At 47.0% G+C, this 20,656-nt stretch overlaps 1 protein-coding gene across 3 annotated transcripts in view; it reads right to left on the bottom strand.

Moving 5' to 3' along the window:
* Positions 1-8,190: 8,190 nt before the first annotated feature.
* The window catches only part of rtbdn (retbindin), a 60,919-nt gene continuing 48,453 nt past the window's right edge, over positions 8,191-20,656 (bottom strand). For 2 of the 3 annotated variants that reach the window (XM_085971731.1, XM_085971732.1), the window contains exon 6: positions 8,191-13,638. In XM_085971731.1, the coding sequence (XP_085827857.1) occupies positions 13,369-13,638 (270 nt within the window). In that variant the 3' untranslated portion in view covers positions 8,191-13,368. Of the gene's footprint in view, positions 13,639-20,024; positions 20,123-20,656 lie in introns of all 3 variants that reach the window. The other variant, XM_085971733.1, reaches the window with a different exon arrangement.

The following is a 20,656-nucleotide window of genomic DNA, read 5'->3' on the forward strand; positions in this document are numbered from 1 at the left end:
ATGCATGTTGTGGCCCAATGTCATCGTCGAGACCCGACTAATTTTAACTCGGGTCTGAGCAGAGAATCCACCTGGAGATTTGGTTTCCATCTCTTTTTAAAAAAAAAAAAACATTTTTTTACAATCCAGTCAAATGCAAATGAATCTGTAAATCAGTTGCATCCTTATTCCATGCATTCTCCATTTAATTATTAAATGCTCCATGAGTGCACTTCGTTTGGCCCCTTGGGTCGCTGGGGCATGTCTTTTCCCTGTTAACAATTGCAGTTAATGGATGTCGCTGTCGGCTGGCAGACGGTGATTTGATCAGTTTCTGAAACTTCAGACAGGTACGCTGAACCTAATAAAAACAATCTGACTATGGGTGACTGCGCGCTCGCAGCGTTGCGCACTGATGTGTTAATGTTGCGCCGAGTGGTCCTCCGCTTGCTCAGCGTACATTCTCCGGCCTAATGCACAGGCCAGTTCCTCTGCTGCTGACTAAAGAATTCTGGCCTTTACTTTTTTTGTCACTTCAGTAGCGGTATCCATGTTTCCCTGCACAACTGGATCGGATTGGCCCAGATGAAATCTCTTCACAGACCAGAACTTGACCAGCCCCATCCCTCACTCAAAGTGCCTAGCTTAGTGGCCGATTTTAAAGAGAGGCTAAAAGGGTTAAATTAAGAGGCCAGGCTGCATAGACTAGGGGCTAGATTTTCGGGGCGCCGTCAGGCGGGGTTTCAGGGGTGGGGGGGAATCCTGAATTTGGGGGTCCTAACACCATCCCACCCCACGTAAGTTTCAGGGGCGGCGGGTACCCGCCCCGCACTGGGACCCGCCGACCCAAGGCGGGAAGGGATTAGTGCCAATTAACTGCCAGTTAACAGGCAGTTTTTAGCCTAATCGCTATTTTGAGGGGTTTCATGTGGGTTTCCCGACGGCTCCAAACCACGCCAGGTAGAGCAGGCGGACCGTCGGGTTGGAGGGGTCACGATGTCGGCGCTCAGGTGAGTGATGGGTGCATGAGTGCAAAGGTAAGTGTGTTTGGTGTGTCTAAAGTGTGTAAAGAACTTTTACTTACCTGTACTTACCTTAACAGCCTTTCTTCCTGTAGCCGTCGGGAGCGCATCACTCAGCCGGAACTGAAAGCTGAACGGCTGCAATCTGTCAAAAGTGACAGCCTTCAGCTTTCATTGCCGGTGACAGTTCTGATTGAGTCTGTGCAGAATGACTCAGCTTAGAACTCAGAGTGTCAGTGTTTCACAGCTTCAAACAGCTGTGAGACACTGATATTTCATCCGTCAAGAACTCTTGACAGATGAAATTTCAGTCTGTGACATCACCTGTTGCCGGGTGGCCCTTAATTGGCCTGCTGAGCCCGCTGGGCGGGCTCAACAAGGTCAATCAAGGGAAAATCACGCGGATTGGTCGGACGTCGAAGTAGGCGGGTCAGAAACCTGAAAGGGGAAGTCCCGCCTTCTTCCCGACAGGTTCGGCAAAATCTACCCCTAGGATTGTATTCCATTGAGTATAGGAGATTAAGGGGTGATCTAATTGAGGTGTTTAAGATGATTTGACAGGATAGAGAGAAACTATTACCTCTGGTGAGGGAATCCAGAACAAGGGGGGCATTATCTTAAAATTAGAGCCAGGCCTTTCGGGGGTGATGTCAGGAAGCACTTCTTCACACAAAGGGTGGTGGAAATCTGGAACTCTCTCCCCCCAAAAGCTATTGAGGCTGAGGGTCAATTGAAAATTTCAAAACTGAGATTGACAGATTTTTGTTGGGCAAGGGTATTAAGGGTTACGGAACCAAGGCGGGTCGATGGAGCTAAGATACAGATCAGCTCTGAGCTAATTGAATGACACAACAGGCTCCAGGGGCTGAATGGCCTCCTGTTCCTATGAGAGAATCTCATCTCATATCTCAAAAAAATCAAGTTTGTTTTTTTCTTTTGTTTGTGTTTGTGGAGATGCGGGCCATCCATGATGGGGAATGGAGCATTTTCCATTTCAAGTACCCACAGGTATCACAGTTAGCTGCAGAGTCAATCTCCCCACTACTGCAGCTGAAAGTAATCTGGCTTAATCCCAAACCAGTTTGCCCTTTCACATCCTGAGGCATCTGCCTCTAACTCAACGCTACATTGGATCTCGTTGTTCGGCCCGACTGCCCCGCCTCTCTTCCATGGCCACATTTGTACCCGGGTGACCCCGGAGATGGAGCACGCGGTGTCCGCCGGCATGCTTGAGGCCGTCCGCGACCGGTGGGCACCGGAGTGCATCATCACCCCCGCCAACCAAATTTGAATTTAAGTTATTAAGTTTCCTTTAATTTTTTTTTGTTAAGTTACAGTTTATTTGATAATTGCACCAAAAGAGCTGCATTGGATCTCGCTCAGTTCGTGCTGTGGGCCTATGCCTACTAGGGATGGATTAAGACGGGCCAGACTCATTTAATTGGTTTAGCATTGGTCAATCCGTTAACACGAGGGAGCTCAGTTAACACGCACAGTTAATACTGAATCATCCCCGTGTCTGTGTCTACTATTGATTATTCAGCTCCCTCAGTAACTACCTAAAGACAGTTCCCGTCAAAGATTTCAGCAACGCTGACTGCTTAAAGATGGGATGAAACGAAAAGATGTTGATGTTGATCATTTTTTGTAGCTAATTTTTTTTTTTAAGGGGGTCCTGATAGACACCCCTTTTCTAAAAACAAATTCAACCATGCTTGCTAATTCTGGATTTTCACTGTGCATCCACTGTACTTACAATAAGCTGAAGGCTACAAGTCTTAAGGAGAAACGTGGATTGTGGCAGTGGGCATGATTACAAGTTACCTCGTCAAGAGGGTCGAAAGGACAGCACAAATGGGGAGAGTGGAACTCATGACTTAAATGTGATCCCAGCACATTTATCAACATTATTATGGAAAGGGGTTTCGCCAGCATACATTGTATAAAGCAGTCATCATATACAATGGGTTAACTGGCACAGCCCTAATGATAACCTTCTAAACCCCACTAAAAAGGTTTTCTTGTTCACCATTTTTTAACTTCCATTGCCAGCAGTTTGACTTTTATTTAGCTTAAATGCTGCGGTTTTAGTGGTTGCTGTAGGTGAAGTGTTCTTCGATTTATTAACTAACAGAAGGTCGTGTTGGAACATCTCTGTTTACAATTTAATGTTAATTTATTACCTTTTCTAAGGTATGAAAGTAGCTCTGACAAAGTGTGTTACTTGGCTTCTAGCTCTGGTACAAGTGGATAATTGCAAGAGTCTCAATTGGAATATGAAATATTTTCTGCTGCAGCAGTGCGCTTTAAATACAGCACTTTTTAAGATTTGAAGTTTTTTTTTTTAAGTTCACTTTTTTTGGTGCGTTTAATGTGGAATATATTACAAACAGCGTCTTTGCTGTTGATCAGTGATGTAATGAGACCTCTTGTGACAATGGGCTGTCGGGAGCTGGCTTCCACTAGCGCCAGTGGGCTGTTGAGATTCAGACAGGAAATGCTGCTGTTTAATTTACACTGGAAACATAGAAGATAGGAGCAGGAGTAGGCCATTCGGCCCCTCGAGCCTGCTCCGCCATTTAATGAGATCATGGCTGATCATCCAAATTCAGTACCCTGTCCCTGCTTTCTCCCCATATCCCTTGATCCCTTTAGCCTTAAGAAATATATCTAACTCCTTCTTGAATATATTTAATGAATTGGCCTCAACTGCCTTCTGTGGTAGAGAATTCCACAGGTTCACCACTCTCTGGGTGAAGAAATTCCTCCTCATCTCTGTCCTAAATGGCTTACCCCTTATCTTTAGACTGTGACCCCTGGTTCTGGACTCCCCCGCCATCGGGAACATCCTTCCTGCATCTAGTCTGTCTAGTCCTGTTAGAATTTTATAAGTTTCAATGAAATCCCCTCTCACTCTTCTAAACTCCAGCGAATATAAGCCCAATCGACCCAGTCTCTCCTCATACGTCATTCCTGCCATCCCAGGTATCAGTCTGGTGAATCTTCGCTGCACTCCCTCCATGGCAAGAACATCCTTCCTCAGATAAGGCGACCAAAACTGCACACAATACTAAGGTGTGGTCTCACCAAGGCCCTGTACAACTGCACCAAGACATCCTTGTTCCTGTACTCGAATCCTCTCACTATGAAGGCCAACATACCATTTGCCTTCTTAACTACCTGCTGCACCTGCATGCTTACCTTCAGCGACTGGTGCACAAGGACACCCAGGTCTCGTTGCACTTCCCCTTTTCCCAATCTATTGCCGTTCAGATAATAATCTGCCTTCCTGTTTTTGCCACAAAAGTGGATAACCTCGCATTTATCCACATTATACTGCATCTGCCCAATCACCCAACCGGTCCAAATCATACTGGAGTTTCTCTGCATCCTCCTCACAGCACACACGCCCACCCAGCTTTGTGTCGTCTGCAAACTTGGAGATAATGGGCCAGAAATTCCAGAACGGGGCTTGCAGCGCGTGCAAGCCCCGTATTTGCACTTACCCCGCGCTCCTGCCGATCAGCTTCTGGGACGCCTGAACTTGGAGAAATAGAAAGCACATTCCCGGGCAGCGTATGACGTCACGCCGCCCAGGAGTGCAGCCAGCGCGGACCCAGGAGCGTGCAGTGTAAGTGAGACACGCCCCTTGAGGTCTCAGTTTCACTGGACACGCCCCCAATGTTTCTGTCAAGCTGCTTTGCTTTTTTACATGCAAAGCAGCAGTTTAAATAGGTTTTTGGAAGTTTTTTGAAGATTTTGGTAACTTTTATAAACTTTTTAAAATGTTTACATTATTTTGAGTAATCTGAAGTAGTTTTAAAGAGAATTAAAGCAATTTAAAGACTTTTAAAAGCCCTAAAAGAATTTTTTTAATTCCATTTATTTATTTAGCAATGTCGTCGTCATACGTGTCTTCACACTGTTCCCTTTGGGGAACTGTATGAAGTGGTGGAAGGATTTATGGCCGTGATTAACGCTCATTCCGTGACCATAACCATCTTTGAACCAGCCATTAGGGCGGTTAGTCCTATGGCGGGAGGGTTTTACGGGCTCCCACAAGCTATACAAGGAGGGGGTGCCACCCACACCCACGGACGCAAATATCCCACTGGATGTCAACCCAGAATTTAGAGCCGGAGCTCCGACTCCACTTGCCGGGACTGTCTGGAGCGGGGTTCGAAACCCTACCCTGATCTGGCCCAGCGGCGGGGATCCTACCGCTATGACAAAGGCCCAATCCGATTAGCAACGTGAAATGGCAGCATAGGGCTCCAGTCACGGGGAGGGAAAAGGCGCAGGAAACGTATGGGTGTCACCTTTTGTGCGGAGTGGGCCTTTTGCGTAGCAGTAAGCATCCCCGCCGCTGGGCCAGAAGGAGTAGGGTTTTGAACCCCACTCCAGACAGTCCCGGCAAGTGGAGTCGGAGCTCCAACTTTAAATTCTGGGTGGACATCCAGCGGGATACTTGCGTCCGTGGGTGTTGGTGGCCCCCCCCCTTCAGATGGGTTGTGGGAGCCCGTAAAACCCTCCCGCCATAGGACTAACCACCCTAATGGCTGGTTCAAAGATGGTTACGGTCACGGAATGAGCGTTAATCACGGCCATAAATCCTTCCACCACTTCATACAGTTCCCCAAAGGGAACAGTGTGAGGATACGTCCGATGATGACCTCTTGCGCAATGCACCTCCTTGGACCCTCAGTCGCAGATGCGAGGGGGCAAGTCGTGCAAGTGTTAAATTTTTTATTTTATTGACATGTAAAATGTTGGCCCAATAATTCCCTTCCAAATGCGCTAGTACGGTCGGGGTACTTACGCATCTGGCCGGATGAAATGCCGGTTTTCAGCATGCACAGTGCATGTGGGGAAAACCGGCATTTCCTGTCCTCTGAACGAAGGGGTTCAGAGGCAGAACACGTGCGACTGCACATGCAGCGCGTGCGCAGTATAATTCGCCGCTTTCATTAATGCTTTCAGTGAGGTCCAGTCATTACAACTTACACATGAAAAAAGCATGGGTACAGTTGCTACAGAGGCTGCGGAGGAAGATATTTCTTATCGTGGAGCTTCTGAAAGTATGTATGTCTGTATATATTCCTTTGCGTGTTATGTATATATTCCTTTACTTATGTGTATGAATGTATTATTTAATTATGACTTTCAGAGAAAGTAACTTATTGGAAAATCATAATTAAAAACATACATTCATAGTAAAGGAATATAAAACATACATACATATACGTAAAGGAATATATGTGGACATACATACATAACTCATTCTCACATTCCATTCACACAGCCACAATTGCTCCTTCTACCTACCGTTCTGAAAACCCTTTTTAAAAAAAAAAAAAAATTTTAACTTTAAAACTTACTTAAAATTTCTTAAAATAACTTCCCTCCCTTTCCCAAACAAAAATATTGCATTTCAAAAGCTCCACGATAAAATATATCTTCCTCCGCAGCCAATGAACCACTTTACACTTGCTTTTTTTCAGTGTAACTTCTAAGGACTTAACCTCACGGATTTCATGAATGAAATCCACGAAGTTCACTGCGCAAGCGCTGCCTGTGCAGTCGCACGCGCTCGAGGTCTGGAAATGCCGGCGTTCCCCGCATGCGCTGTTCATGCTGAACGCCGGCATTTCCAACGGCCAGAAGCGTGAGTAAGCCGACCGTACTCACGCTTCTGGCCTGGAATTTCTGGCCCATTACATCTAGTTCCCTCGTCTAGATCATTAATATATATTGTGAATAGCTGGGGTCCTAGCACCGATCCCTGCGGTACCCCAATAGTCACTGCCTGCCACTCGAAAACCCGTTTATTCCAACTCTTTGCTTCCTGTCTGCCAACCAGTTCTCTATCCAAGTCAGTACCTTACCCCCCAATCCCATGTGTTTTAACTTTACACGCTAATCTCTTATGTGGGACCTTATCGAAAGCCTTCTGAAAGTCCAAATACACCACATCCACTGGTTCTCCCTTATCTATTCTACCAGTTACATCCTCAAAAAATTCCAGTAGATTAGTCAAGCACGATTTATCTTTTGTAAATTCATGTTGACTTTGTCCGATCCTGTCACTGTTTTCCAAGTGCTCTGCTATTACATCTTTTATAATGGACTCTAGCATTTTCCCCACTACCGATGTCAGGCTTACCGGTCTATAATACCCCGTTTTCTCTCTACCACCTTTTTTAAATAGTGGGGTTATATTAGCTACCCTCCAATCCATGGGAACTGTTCCAGAGTCTATAGAATTATGGAAGATGACCAGCAATGCATCTACTATTTCTAGGGCCACTTCCTTAAGTACCCTAGGATGTAGATTATCAGGCCCTGGGGATTTATCGGCCTTCAATCCCGTCAATTTCCCTAACACCATTTCCCTACAAATACTGATTTCATTCAGTTCCTCCCTCTCATTAGACCCTATGTTCCCCGACATCTCTGGGAGGTTATTTGTGTCCTCCTTTGTGAAGACAGAACCAAAGTATGTAGTTAAGCAGGAAGCACAAGGACTTTACATCCTCAGAGGTTTGTGGGCGACAGCGTGCCCTTTTGTTACACCTCAGCATCTGGATAAGAGTTGATCCCCTTCATTTCCCAAAGTGGACTACCATGTGCAAGGGTTCAAAGGAGAGCCTCCTTGAAAAAGTGCAACATCCCCACCGACACCTGGGAATCCCTGGCCCAAGACCGCACAAAGTGGAGGAGAAGCATCCGGGAAGGCGCCGAACACCTCGAGTCTCTTCGCCGGGAGCAAGTGGAAGCCAAGCACAGGCAGCGCAAGGAGCGCATGTCAACCCAAGCACCCCACCCACCCGCCCCTTCAGCCACCGTCTGCCCCACCTGTGACAGAGACTGTAGGTCCCGCATCGGACTCATCAGTCACCTGAGAACTCATTCTTAATGTGGAAGCAAATCATCCGAGGGACTGCCTAAGAAGAGAGGGAAAAATAATTTGGAAACAGTGTGCAGGAAATATCTTATGGAGTATGATTTGTGATTTCCCTCGTTGAATTTCCAATGGCAGCATAAAGCAAATTGCATTAAATCTATTGTGCGATTTAACACAAGCACACAGTGTATTAAGCAAACCTTAACAGTAAAATGTTTTGGGACAGTTGTGAGGATATTTGTTTGGGAATCCTAAAATATAAATAAGACTTCGTGACGTTAAGGGTTTTTATCACCGTGTTTCCCATTTTATTAGTAAATCTCACAGTTCTGTAGAATTGCACAATATCAGTAGTACAGGGACAGATAACCTGGTTAATAAAAATATAGAAGAAGCAGAGACACGAAAGCGCACTATCCATTTATACAAGGACATTATTTCTTACTGTTCCTGTATGCAGCTCACCCTGCACAGGGAAACCAACCCACAGCAGATGTTTACCAGCTGGCGCAGCAAGGCAAAGACTTCATAACTAACATTATGCGAGACATTACAACAGGAACTGTGCCCACAATACAAAAAAAGAGGCTGCAATAATATCTATTTCATTTTTAATTTTTAAAAATGCACTTGACCAGGGGACAGGTATGAAGCAGTGACTTGTCGCTGACCTATTGTGTGACAGGAGCATGCTGATAAGAATCTAGTCCGAAGCAAGCAGCATCAAAGCACGGACATTCTCCGCCAGTTGGCATAAGACACGGAGTTGCTGTACTTTTCAGTTGGGCGAATTGTTGCAGGAAAAGTGATATTTCATATGTCCATTGTATGGAAAAGGGGCGATCGTCAATGTTCCCTCTAAGCTGCGCGTGTGTGCGTGGCCGCCCTGTAATCTGCAAGGACCCACGCAAACTTGCTCACAAGCTTCTACATTGGAAATACTGCGCATGCAGTATTTAAAGGGAACGCACATTGACGAAGGGTTATCGAACTGAAACATTGACTCTGTTTCTCTCTCCACGGATGCTGCCTGACCTGCTGAGTGTTTCCAGCATTTTCTGTTTTTATTTCAGATTCCCAGCATCCGCAGTATTTTGCTTTTGAAAGAGACATAGTGCAGCCTACAGGGAACATTGGTGATCATAGCGCCAGGTTAAGAATTCTTTACTCGCCACCCCCACCCACTCAACGGAGCAGCGATCGACTTTAGCCAAGAGGCCCATCTCTCCTCGGGACTCAAGGGAGCTTCAGACTGTTCTATTTGTACGTTTTTAGTAAAACTAGAATTGGGAGCACGGAGCAGGAGACAGACAGTAATGATTTTTTTTATTATGTCTAGCCAGGCTTGGATATGTCAGCAACCCATCTCTTGAATCCACGTTGTCCATTTCTAATCAGGAGTGCCATAAGGATAAAAAGTTGAGCAAAAAAATAAAATGAGAGTCTTTGTAACTCTATTGACTCTGGGATTGCTTCTGCAACTACTAAATCAAGCAGGAGACTTGTCTGCATTAAACTGATTCAACCAAAACATTCAGTCAAATCATCTGTGCATCTGCGCCTGTCACTAAAATGTGCGTTTGGCTTGATATCTGGTTGCGCTGATTTATCATTTGCCTTCCAGAAAAGAAAAATGGTAATGATTCTACCAAAACTAAGCAGGCTTGAAGCCACCCTGTAGGGGTGGTGTTCACAGTGTATGTGAAGCAACCTGCAGAAAAAGGAATGAGAGAACCTCGGCAAGATCAATTCAACTCTTTGCTAGGCCAAAGTTCGATTGATTATCAATCTATTTCTGTTCAACGTTAAATGTTGTCGATTCAGTATTGTTGCATCTTAAATGGGATTTGTGTGGTTTTTTTTAAAAAGGACTAGACGCACTCTCGTTCTGCGGCAAGTTGCTAATTAAGCGTGTAAGTAGTCTGGCTGGGAATAGAGCATTAGCAAAGCAACAAGATCTCTTTCACTAATGGGTAAGTGGAAAGGTGTCGATGCACTCTGTGCACCGACTTTCTCCGTGCAATTGTTAGCACAAATCAAGGGAGATGCCGAGCCAATTTTTACCCTGCAGTAAATGAGAATTTATTGTCGGATTAGCGAATAGTAAATTGAAGGGCAATAGCACAGTAGAAACGCGGAATGACGTACAAAACTAAAGTTTACAATTCAACGGTGGAGGAAAAGCACTTTAAGTGGACTTCATTTTTTTTTGGCGAATAGTTTTAGAAGCTCCAATACCCATTTTATTCTGTCCTTTTAAAACGAACAAGAGGAAACAGTAAAAAAAAATTTTAAAACTTAAGAGGGACCAAAACCGGAACCAGCACATAGAAGAGCGGTCTGTTCAGCAAGGGTTTCATTCACACACATTCTACCAGCTCAACCTACCGATGCCACTCGAAGGACAGGTGCCCATACTAAATATTTAACCTTTAATTCGCCAGTCACCCAACTGCAGTTGTTACATCTTCAGATACCAATGGAGTTCCTTGTAATATCAAGCCATACGGACTGGTATGTCAGCCATAATGTGCCATTTGTGATTGGTCCATCTGCTATTGACTGCTGCATTAAAGTGTACTTTCATTGCAATGGCCACGGGTCAAGGGTGGGCAATGGCCACGGGTCAAGGATGGGCAGTGGCCACGGGTCAAGGGCGGGCAATGGTCACGGGTCAAAGGTGGGCAATGGGCTTGGGTCAAGGGTGGGCAATGGCCACGGGCGGGCAATGGCCACGGGTCAAGGGTGGGCAATGGCCACGGGTCAAGGGTGGGCAATGGCCACGGGTCAAGGGCGGGCAATGGCCACGGGTCAAGGGTGGGCAATGGCCACGGGTCAAGGGCGGGCAATGGGCTTGGGTCAAGGGTGGGCAATGGCCACGGGTCAAGGGTGGGCAATGGCCACGGGTCAAGGGCGGGCAATGGCCACGGGTCAAGGGCGGGCAATGGCCACGGGTCAAGGGCGGGCAATGGCCACGGGTCAAGGGCGGGCAATGGCCACGGGTCAAGGGCGGGCAATGGCCACGGGTCAAGGGTGGGCAATGGCCACGGGTCAAGGGTGGGCAATGGGCTTGGGTCAAGGGTGGGCAATGGCCACGGGTCAAGGGTGGGCAATGGCCACGGGTCAAGGGTGGGCAATGGCCACGGGTCAAGGGCGGGCAATGGCCACAGGCAGGGTGCATCGAAAGTTTTTAAATGGGCCTGTACCAAGTTGAATGGTTTAGCGGTCAAGGTGACATAATTGGCCGCAGCAGCCCCGGGCTAAAGAGGGGGGGGGTGGCGAGGGGGCTGAAAATCAGCTAGGATTTCCATTCCTGATCTCTGCTAGACTTGATTTCAGCCTCCTCCTCCATCCCCCTTCACCACCCCCCGCCCCCCAATCAAATAGACTGCCAATGCTCATGGTCAAAGTTCATGTGTCAGTAATGGTCACTTGAGTGAGAGTTTGAGAGAGTGACTGGTGCCCACTGAACTGTACTCTGCCTTCAGGAGAGGAGGGGATCAAAGGTCATGACAAGATTTTTTAAATTAATAAATGACTATCACTCTCGAGCATTGTCTGAAATCTCTTGTTTATACGGCATAACTGCGTTCAGCTCAGGCCAACTGATACCCGTGCCTTTAGCATTGTACCGCTATATGCTCCAATTTGCTGTCCATCCCCATGTACTGCAGTGATATTTTGACACTCGCTTAAATTCTGAAAATTACCACCAGATTACATTTTTAAGAATATGGTGACTAATTCTCCACAGCTATTGCATCCTTTTAATTCTATTATATAACGAGCATGAGAAGTTTACAGAAAAATCAGTGTGCTCATTTTGTATATTTTGGAAGCAATAAAGGTCACTAACTGTAAAATCCAGCGTGTAAACCACATCTTCATGTAAGTGTTTAATGTTCTTACAGAATTTTCTTTCCCGCCCCCAACAGAAATAGGCTGTGTGACCTATACGAAGTGTGATTTGTAACCCAAGTTTTATGGTAAACGTTAAAAAAGCCTAATGTAAATTCTGCTGCTTCGTTGTGGTGGGTGTTAGAATCGGAGTAAGTAAATTCCACACTGGAACTTTCAAGGGGAACCCACAACAGAGTTGCAGCATCTGAAAGTTTGCGGGTGGACTTTGAGAATTGTCCCAAATGTTCCTGGCCCTGTCGCAAGCATCCGACGTTTAAAAGCGTGAAAGGAGACGGCAGCTTTGCTAGGTACCCGCGGGTGCTTGCATGCTGCCGGGTGAATTTTCTGTTTTAATTGTATACCTTTTGTATTTTATTCTGAGTCTGCGGTTTTTCACCAGAGGAATGGTTTCAGAGGCGATGCGATTCAGGCTTTTTAAAATGAGGCGAGGATGTGAGCAGGTTATTTAACTTGGGACTGTGAACAATGGACTAGAGGACAGGAGTACAGAACTAACAAGCCCTTACGGACAACAGAAATCAGAGGGATTCTCCCCATCCTCAACAAAAAGAACGGTCACTATTTGGAATAGAATCTGCTTTACTTGGCCCCTTAGACTTAGTTGGTTCTTACAGGATTGAAGGTTAAGATTAGCGATAGATGTTCAAATACTCCACCAGAAATCATGGTCCCAGAAACAGGCAAACCATCAATGTAGAAGGTCAGAGTTAGCTGCAAGATTGGGTTAATATACTGGAGTTGTACTAAAGGGGCTAGGGAGAACATTCACAATGTTTATCTGCTTGCTGGTTTTACCTGTAGCAAGTCCCCTCTCTCGGATTAAGTCGTGTGCCCGGTGAGTAAAATTGCACAGGGTCTGTGGAGGGAACTGACTCAGTAGCAGAACCCGAGAGTTGTTTTAGGAAGGCCCGGTGGGCCTGTCCCTTTTTTTTGATGCAATAACCTTCAGCTCTTGTTACAATTGCTTTCTTTAAAGAGTCCATGCATCCCTTTTTGTGTTTGTTACATTTAAGATGATGATCAATGTGCATTCGGAGGTAGGTGGAGGTAACTCAAAACTGATGGGTGAAAAATATCTAACTTTCTCTTGGAGGAGTCTAATGGCAACCAAGTTACCACATATGGCCACCAGATATTTCAGCTTAGTGATCTAAAATGGTATTGCATCGCTTTGTCACCCCTTAAATTAGCAGCTCGGTAGTTACGCTAGAACTTTTGACTGACTGGGGTTGGAATCCTAGTTCTGAATTGTGAGAGGGAAAACTGACCAAGAGAAGGTGGGGTGGGGAGGGGAGAGGGAGAGGAGATGCTTTTCATTCCCTGAATTCCCACCTGTGGCTCTTTGGTTGATGGTGGGCTTGTATCAAGAGGAAGTTTGGTGGTGTTGGTGGAGATGGGGGATGGGTTGCGTGCCAGAATGGAGAATAGTTTGAGGGGGAGCGAGCTTTTATCAGTGTGAACACAGCAAGGAGTAGGTTCTGTTAACGAGAGCAGCAACTATGCAAAAAAACAAAACAAAAAAGACAGCGACTGTAGTTTTAACTATTCGGCTGTCGGGAACCCGCTTCCACTGCCGTCGATGTCTTCCACAAAGAGCGAGCGCTTGCGGATGGAGAGCCTCAGCTTGTTCACGGTGCTGCGCTTCTCTCTGCACGGGAGCTTCCCATTGATGCCGGCCTTGGTGCTGTCCTCCTGCAGCAGGGTTTTAATCACCTGCTCGTCGTTCTTGTCCATGTTCAGGCAGTTGCAGGGTCTGACCTTGAAAGACTCTCCGGCCACACTCTCGCACAGATCCTTTCCATCCTTGTACATCTTGGGAAGACAGGAGAGAAAAGGAGAGTAGTTACCCCACGAGCTGTCAGCCCATTTAAGGACAATTCACTTGCGACTGCGTTCTTCTTTCATTGCTATTCTTTAGTGTGCATTGTCATATACTACAATCACTAAGCTCATGGTCTACAGGGCAGCAGTGATACCTGCCCTGCTGTATGCCTCAGAGACATGGACCATGTACAGCAGGCACCTCAAAGCACTGGAGAGGTACCACCAACGCTGCCTCTGCAAGATCCTGCAAATCCATTGGCAGGATAGGTGCACCGTCAGTGTTCTTGCTCAGGCCAACATCCCCAGCATCGAAGCTCTGACCACGCTCAATCAGCTCCGATGGACGGGTCACATTGTCCGCATGCCCGATACGAGACTCCCAAAACAAGCGCTCTACTCGGAGCTCCGGCACGGCAAGAGAGCCCCAGGTGGGCAGAGGAAACGCTTCAAGGACACCCTCAAAGCCTCCTTGAAAAAGTGCAGCATCCCCACCGACACCTGGGAATCCCTGGCCCAAGACCGCACAAAGTGGAAGAGAAGCATCCGGGAAGGCGCCGAACACCTCGAGTCTCTTCGCCGGGAGCAAGCGGAAGCCAAGCGCAGGCAGCGCAAGGAGCGCACGTCAACCCAAGCACCCCACCCACCCGCCCCTTCAACCACCGTCTGCCCCACCTGTGACAGAGACTGTAGGTCCCGCATCGGACTCATCAGTCACCTGAGAACTCATTTTTAGTGTGGAAGCAAGTCATCCTCGGTTCCGAGGGACTGCCTAAGAAGAAGTTACTATAGTCATCATATACAGTAGTGACGTTTAAACCTTTTTTCTCTTGGTTGCTCATCATGGAGTCTGCGGGCCACATATAAAAGACCAGCAGTGAGTTGGAACCAGATCCGAGGTGTTTCTTTAGTGCCCTGAAGGATCAGGGGTGGCGACACCAGAATGCTGTCCCTCCACCTGTCACCCTTCAGATTTTCTTACCCCTCTGGTATCCTTTTGATGCTTTGGCACTCTCCTCCTCTTGCATTCCCCCGAGCCCCAAAGCGGCACTTTTCTCTTCTCTTCCCCCCGCCCCGTCTCCAGTTTCACGCTGCCCACTGCTAATGCAGGAATTCCCACCCGCCGTGCCATTCAATCAACAGAAAACGCTGGTAAAACTCAGCAGGCCAGGCAGCATCCGTGGAGAGAGAAACAGAGTTAACGTTTCAGGTCGAAACCCTTCGTCAGAACTGAGAAAAAAGGCAGGAAATGAAACAGATTAAAAGGCCAGTTTGGGGGCTGGGAAATGGGGGAGGGGATGAAAGAACAAAAGGGAAGGTCTGGGAGAGGTGAAGAGACATTAAGAGATATTCAAGGCGAGACGAGATGGTAATAGGACAGGTAAAGAGACAAAGGATGGCTCTAGATGAAGTGTGAAATGCGCTGGCAGAGAGACAGTTGCCATGTGGGAGAGAGAAAAAGGAAAAGGCACAAACCAAAGGTGTGGATAAAAAATATATAAAAATATGATAGGGGCCGAGATTATGATCTGAAATTGTTGAACTCGATATTGAGTCCGGAAGGCTGTAAAGTTCCTCGAGCTTACGCTGAGCTTCTGTGGAACAATGCAAGAGCCCAAGGACGGTGAGGTCTGAGTGGGAATGGGGCGGTGAATTAAAATGACAGTAATTTGCTATCGTGCCATTCAATCACTTGGAGCAGCAGCGGTGCCGAGTGGGAGAGGTGCCTGGAGCCAAATCCAGGTGAGTGGGAGGAGGCAGCGGTATTGGGGGGTGGGGGGCTGGATCTAGACCATGGGCTGGAGTTTGGACACCCCAGTATACAGTATCCACAGTGCGGACTGACTTGTGGGCGACCCTGATGACTGACTGAGGAGTGGTGGTAGTATTGAGGTACACGGATTTTTGGGCAAGTAAATTAGCCAAGGTTTCAATTCCTGACCCGTATCCTGTTGGAAAATGTGTATGTGGACAAGTGTGTGAGGATCAGTTGTGACAGATAGCCTGCTGCCACTCACGATCTAAGCTCACACATGAAGGATGGCTTCTTGGGTGAGATACTAGAGGGTAGCTGGTAGCTGCGGAGATGTACCCCAACACACGTCAATGTCTTTAGGAGAGGAGAAAGCATGAAGGGGGGGGGGGGGGGGGGAGGAGAAACCGCATTGGAACAGCAAGGAAATGTGTAGGTCCTAATGGCAGGCAGTTTATAACTAAGACGTCCTGTCCAACACATCACAACAGGGGAGTTCATCTCTCTTGACAACTCCTCGGCACTAGCAGCAATGTTCCAGTAAATTTCCAGCTGGCTGCAGAATTCACCCCGAGCCTAGCATCCTCCGAAAGACAAAGCTTATCGATGCGACATAATGCACAGACAGCTGCGACTATTTGTCACACATGTCATAATCTTTCAGCAAAATGGTCACACAATTATCGTTCAGCTGGAACCAGGGCCGAGATGAATCTCTAGTGCTGTGAAGGAACAGAGCACTCTTATAAAGTGGGATTGGCCCCGACACACAATGAGGCGCACTGAAGCAATGAAGCTCCATATCCCAATGTGAATACTATGCTAATGACCTACATCCAGTTATCTCCAATCTCATATATTTCAAGGGATGCATTAACAAGCATATAACTGCCTCAGCGGCTTTGATCAGGTGTCAGCCGTGGATCAGTGTTAGCACCCGTGCTAGGTCGTCGGAGTCAGAAGGTCGTGGGTTCAAATCCCACTCCAAAGACTTGAGTGCAGAATCTAGGCTGACGCTCCAGTGCGGTGCTGAGGGAGTGCCGCACTGTCGGAGGTGCCGTCTTTCGGATGCGACGTTAAACCGAGGCCCCGTCTGCCCTCTCAGGTGGACGTAAAAGATCCTACGGCCACTATTTTGAAGAATAGCAGCGGGGTTATCTCCGGTGTCTTGTCCAATATTTATCTCTCAACCAACATTAAAAAAAAGACTTTCTGGTCATTATCACATTGCTGTTGTGGGAGCTTGCTGTGCGCAAATTGGCTGCCGCGTTTCCTACATTACAACAGAGACTACGGGGGGGGGGGATTTTTTGGAGGTGTCAGTGGGCATGATCGGTGGCAGGTCGGATGGGAATTTTTTTTTTTGACCGGGTAGGGAGCCCGCTGTCAACCCGCCTCCACACTAGTCTCCCAGATGTCGGGTTTGTCATCGCTGAACAGACCCGACACCAAGCGGCGAGGGAGGCAATTTAGATCATTAAGAGATTGTTAAGAGGCATTTAAATACTATTTTAAGCTTACCTTTCAATTTTACGAGTTCCCCCACGGGTTATACGCTACTCGGGGATCACGTCAGCTCAGCAGGTCGTGAGTGGATTCAGCACTGAATTATCGGATTAATTGACAGCTGCAAAAGGGTATAAAAGCTCCCATCTCACAGCTGTTCACTTTCCAAGCTCAGAAACTGTTGCTTACTGCATTTGGAAGACAGATTGAACTTTATGCAGCTTGCAAGTGTTTGGAGCCAACTCTATATCCAGTGCCACCTCATTGGAACAACCTCTCTCACCATTGACAGATCGCTTCTGTCATCTCAACTTCACCTGCCATCTATTACATCAGCATCGGTATACTTGAAACTATCTCACCTTGGTCCTCAGAATCCCACCACGATCAGCCCCAACACCAGCAGCACCAACAACACCAACCTTCTCCGCAATCAACTGATGCTGCACAGGACAGAGGGCATCAGCACCCGACTATATTGCTGCCAGAGATGGCCTCACCATGGCCAGATTTACTTCACTTGACGCTGTACACCCCGGCTGCCACATATTGCGCCAGGTTGGCACCACCCCACACCAACACCATAAAGCATCCCTACAATGCCCAAGCCATTCCTTTCACTCATCGCCATTGTAGGGGGTACCGTTATGTCTCACCATTCACTGCAACTCACTAAGCCACTTCCAAAGGTGCACACAAATCTGTCCAAGAACGTAAAGTGTTGAAAATAAAGATTTCAATATTTGACAGCACATTAACAGAAACTTCACATGAATATTGGCTAAAACACACGCGCGTACCTTTGTGTGTTGTTAGTTGGTACATTAAACTAGTATGAAGGTGAGTGTGAAGGGTGGCTAGTGAGATGGGGAAGAGATAATGTAGATAGAGAGGGATGGGTAGAGGTGCAAGGTAAGTTGGTGTGAGTAAGGATGTGCAGGAGTAGGGTAGGGAAGGCAGAGTGATGGGGATGTGATGAGTGGCACAGCAGGATGAGGTTGAGTGTGGCTTTGTGATCTCATTGAAAGATTTGTGCCACTGCAGTCTGGCGACGTCCCTGCTCGTGTCCTCCTGTGCAATGTTCAACCAGGCTGTGTTGATCTCCTGGGGAGGTCTCTTCCACCCATGGGGAGGGAAGAGGACCTCCCTGCGTGCTGTGATTCCCTCCATAAGCATAGGGAGGGAGTCATGGGAGAGCCTGGGTGCAGCCGTGCACCTCTGTGCAGTGCTTGTCATTATTTGCAGCACCACAATGCTGCAGAACACTGACAGCACAGCTGTCAAAATAAATGTGCACATGGTCCCTTTAAGGAAACCGGCTGATGATGCATCGCCAAGTGACGTCATCAGACTCACTTCCTTCAATTGGCCGAGAAACGCGCTAGGCGGGCTTAACAAGCCCAATCAACGTAAGATCACTCTACTGAGCGGGCTGGAGCCAGCAATGGAGTCGCACCACACCACCGACCCCAGCCACACGGGACCCGCCTCGGTAGGCGAAATTGTGGCCTACACTTCAAAAGTACTTTGGCTGCAAAGCGCTTTGGGACATTCTGAGGTCGTAAAAGGCGCTATATAAATGCAAGTCTTTCTTTCTATATTTTAAGATTTTTAATGGTTTGAGTCTCACCCATTCCTTCCTTTTCCTCTTCTTGGATAAGAAATGATGTCATAGAGACATAGGAACATATTGGGCTGGAAGAGACCCTTGCAGCCTGGCAAGGTGGGCCCAAGGTTTGAGAAATGCCTCACCCTATTTTCTCTGATACTCTGAATCACTTTTGGAGTTTCTTTCCATGGTATCTAAATCCCTTGATTTGAGGTGCATTCATTAAACCACAGCTAACTAATGCCCCAAAAGATAAAATTACACCAACCCTGTATGTGCTTGTTTTCAAATGAGTAGTAACGGGCCAGAAACCTGCTATTAAGGTATTGCCATTTCCGCATCTCTCTTCCCATTCCTGCAGTCAGCAGAATCTCTTTGGACCAGGGATCTCTGGGATGAGAGGGCTGTCCTATGAGGAGAGATTGAGCCTATACTCTCTGGAGTTTAGAAGAATGAGAGGTGATCTCATTGAAACATACAAGATTCTGAGGGGGATTGACAGGGTAGATGCTGAGAGGTTGTTTCCCCCTGGCTGGAGAGTCTAGAACGAGGGGGCATAGTCTCAGAATAAGGGGTCGGCCATTTAAGACCGAGGTGAGGAGGAATTTCTTCACTGAGAGGGTCGTGAATCTTTGGAATTCTCTACCCCAGAGGGCTGTGGATGCTGAGTCGTTGAGTATATTCAAGGCTGAGATCGACAGATTTTTGGACTCTAGGGGAATCAACGGATATGGAGATCGGGCGGGAAAGTGGAGTTGAGGTCGAAGATCAGCCATGATCTTATTGAATGGTGGAGCAGGCTCGAGGGGCCGAATGGCCTACTCCCGCTCCAGGGTAGTGCAGTTAGAAACTCTACCCTGTCCCTGCTTTCTCCCCATATCCCTTGATCCCCTTAGCCTTAAGAAATATATCCAACTCCTTCTTGAATATATTTAATGAATTGATCTCAACTGTCTTCCGTGGTAGAGAATTCCACAGGTTCACCACTCTCTGGGTGAAGAAATTCCTCCTCATCTCAGTCCTAAATGGCTTCCCCCTTAGCCTTAGACTGTGACCCCTGGTTCTGGACTCCCCCGCCATCGGGAACAGCCTTCCTGCATCTAGTCTGTCTAGTCCTGTTAGAATTTTGTAAGTTTCAATGAGATCCCCTCTCATTCTTCTAAACTCTAGCGAATATAAGCCCAATCGACCCAATCTCTCCTCATACGTCATTCCTGTCATCCCAGGTATCAGTCTGGTGAATCTTCGCTGCACTCCCTCCATGGCAAGAACATCCTTCCTCAGATAAGGCGACCAAAACTGCACACAATACTCAAGGTGTGGTCTCACCAAGACCCTGTACAACCGCACCGTAACAGATGAATTTTAAGGCGAGTTTCCGAAAGGATTTGGCTACAAATCGGAACAATATCAGCTTGTGTGTTTGCTGAATTATCAACAAGCTCGAGTCTGTTAAGTGACTCAAATGGCTCCGGTGACCTCGTTCTGTCTCGTGTCGGGTACACTTACTGTATTGAAAGCGCCAGCTTCATCAACATCAAATAATAACGGCAGGCAGACAAAGAGACGCTGCCTAGCAACCACGGATATGCTTTAGCAGTCCACTCCTAATAATCCAAAATCATTTTATGATTAAAAAAAAAATCAGAATTATCCAATAACTTAAATGAAGCAATGTCAATAACACCAGCAAAATAGGAATTTAATGCTAAAAAATTGGAATTATCAGATCATTTGAATTAAAAGTAGATTGTAATTGCCTCCTACTCTAAGGGCTTCAACAGTCCGCCCTCCCTGGTTCCACAACTCCATTACTCCTGAGGTTTTGCAGTGATTATAATCCAGAGAAGGTTGAACCGCTCGAGATTCATTCTCACTCATTCCGAGCTGCTGTGGGCCTTGCTATCTGCGAAACTCGCTCAGCAAATTAATTAAAATATTATCTTGCCCCGATTATTGGGTGATGTATAATGCAGCAGTGAATATTCATGAAATCATTTACATAAAGCAGCGGGTGGGGGGGGTGGGTGGGGTGGGGAGTTCATCAGGTCTCTGTTCTCTCAGTGGAAAATGTGATCTGACAGACAAATGGGAATTTTAAAGTCACATTGTACAGCTCAAGGGCAAGTGAATGAACAAAG

This window comes from Somniosus microcephalus, chromosome 31, assembly GCF_052327205.1.
Source record: "Somniosus microcephalus isolate GS21.2 chromosome 31, FLI_Smic_1.0, whole genome shotgun sequence".
Taxonomy (NCBI): domain Eukaryota; kingdom Metazoa; phylum Chordata; class Chondrichthyes; order Squaliformes; family Somniosidae; genus Somniosus; species Somniosus microcephalus.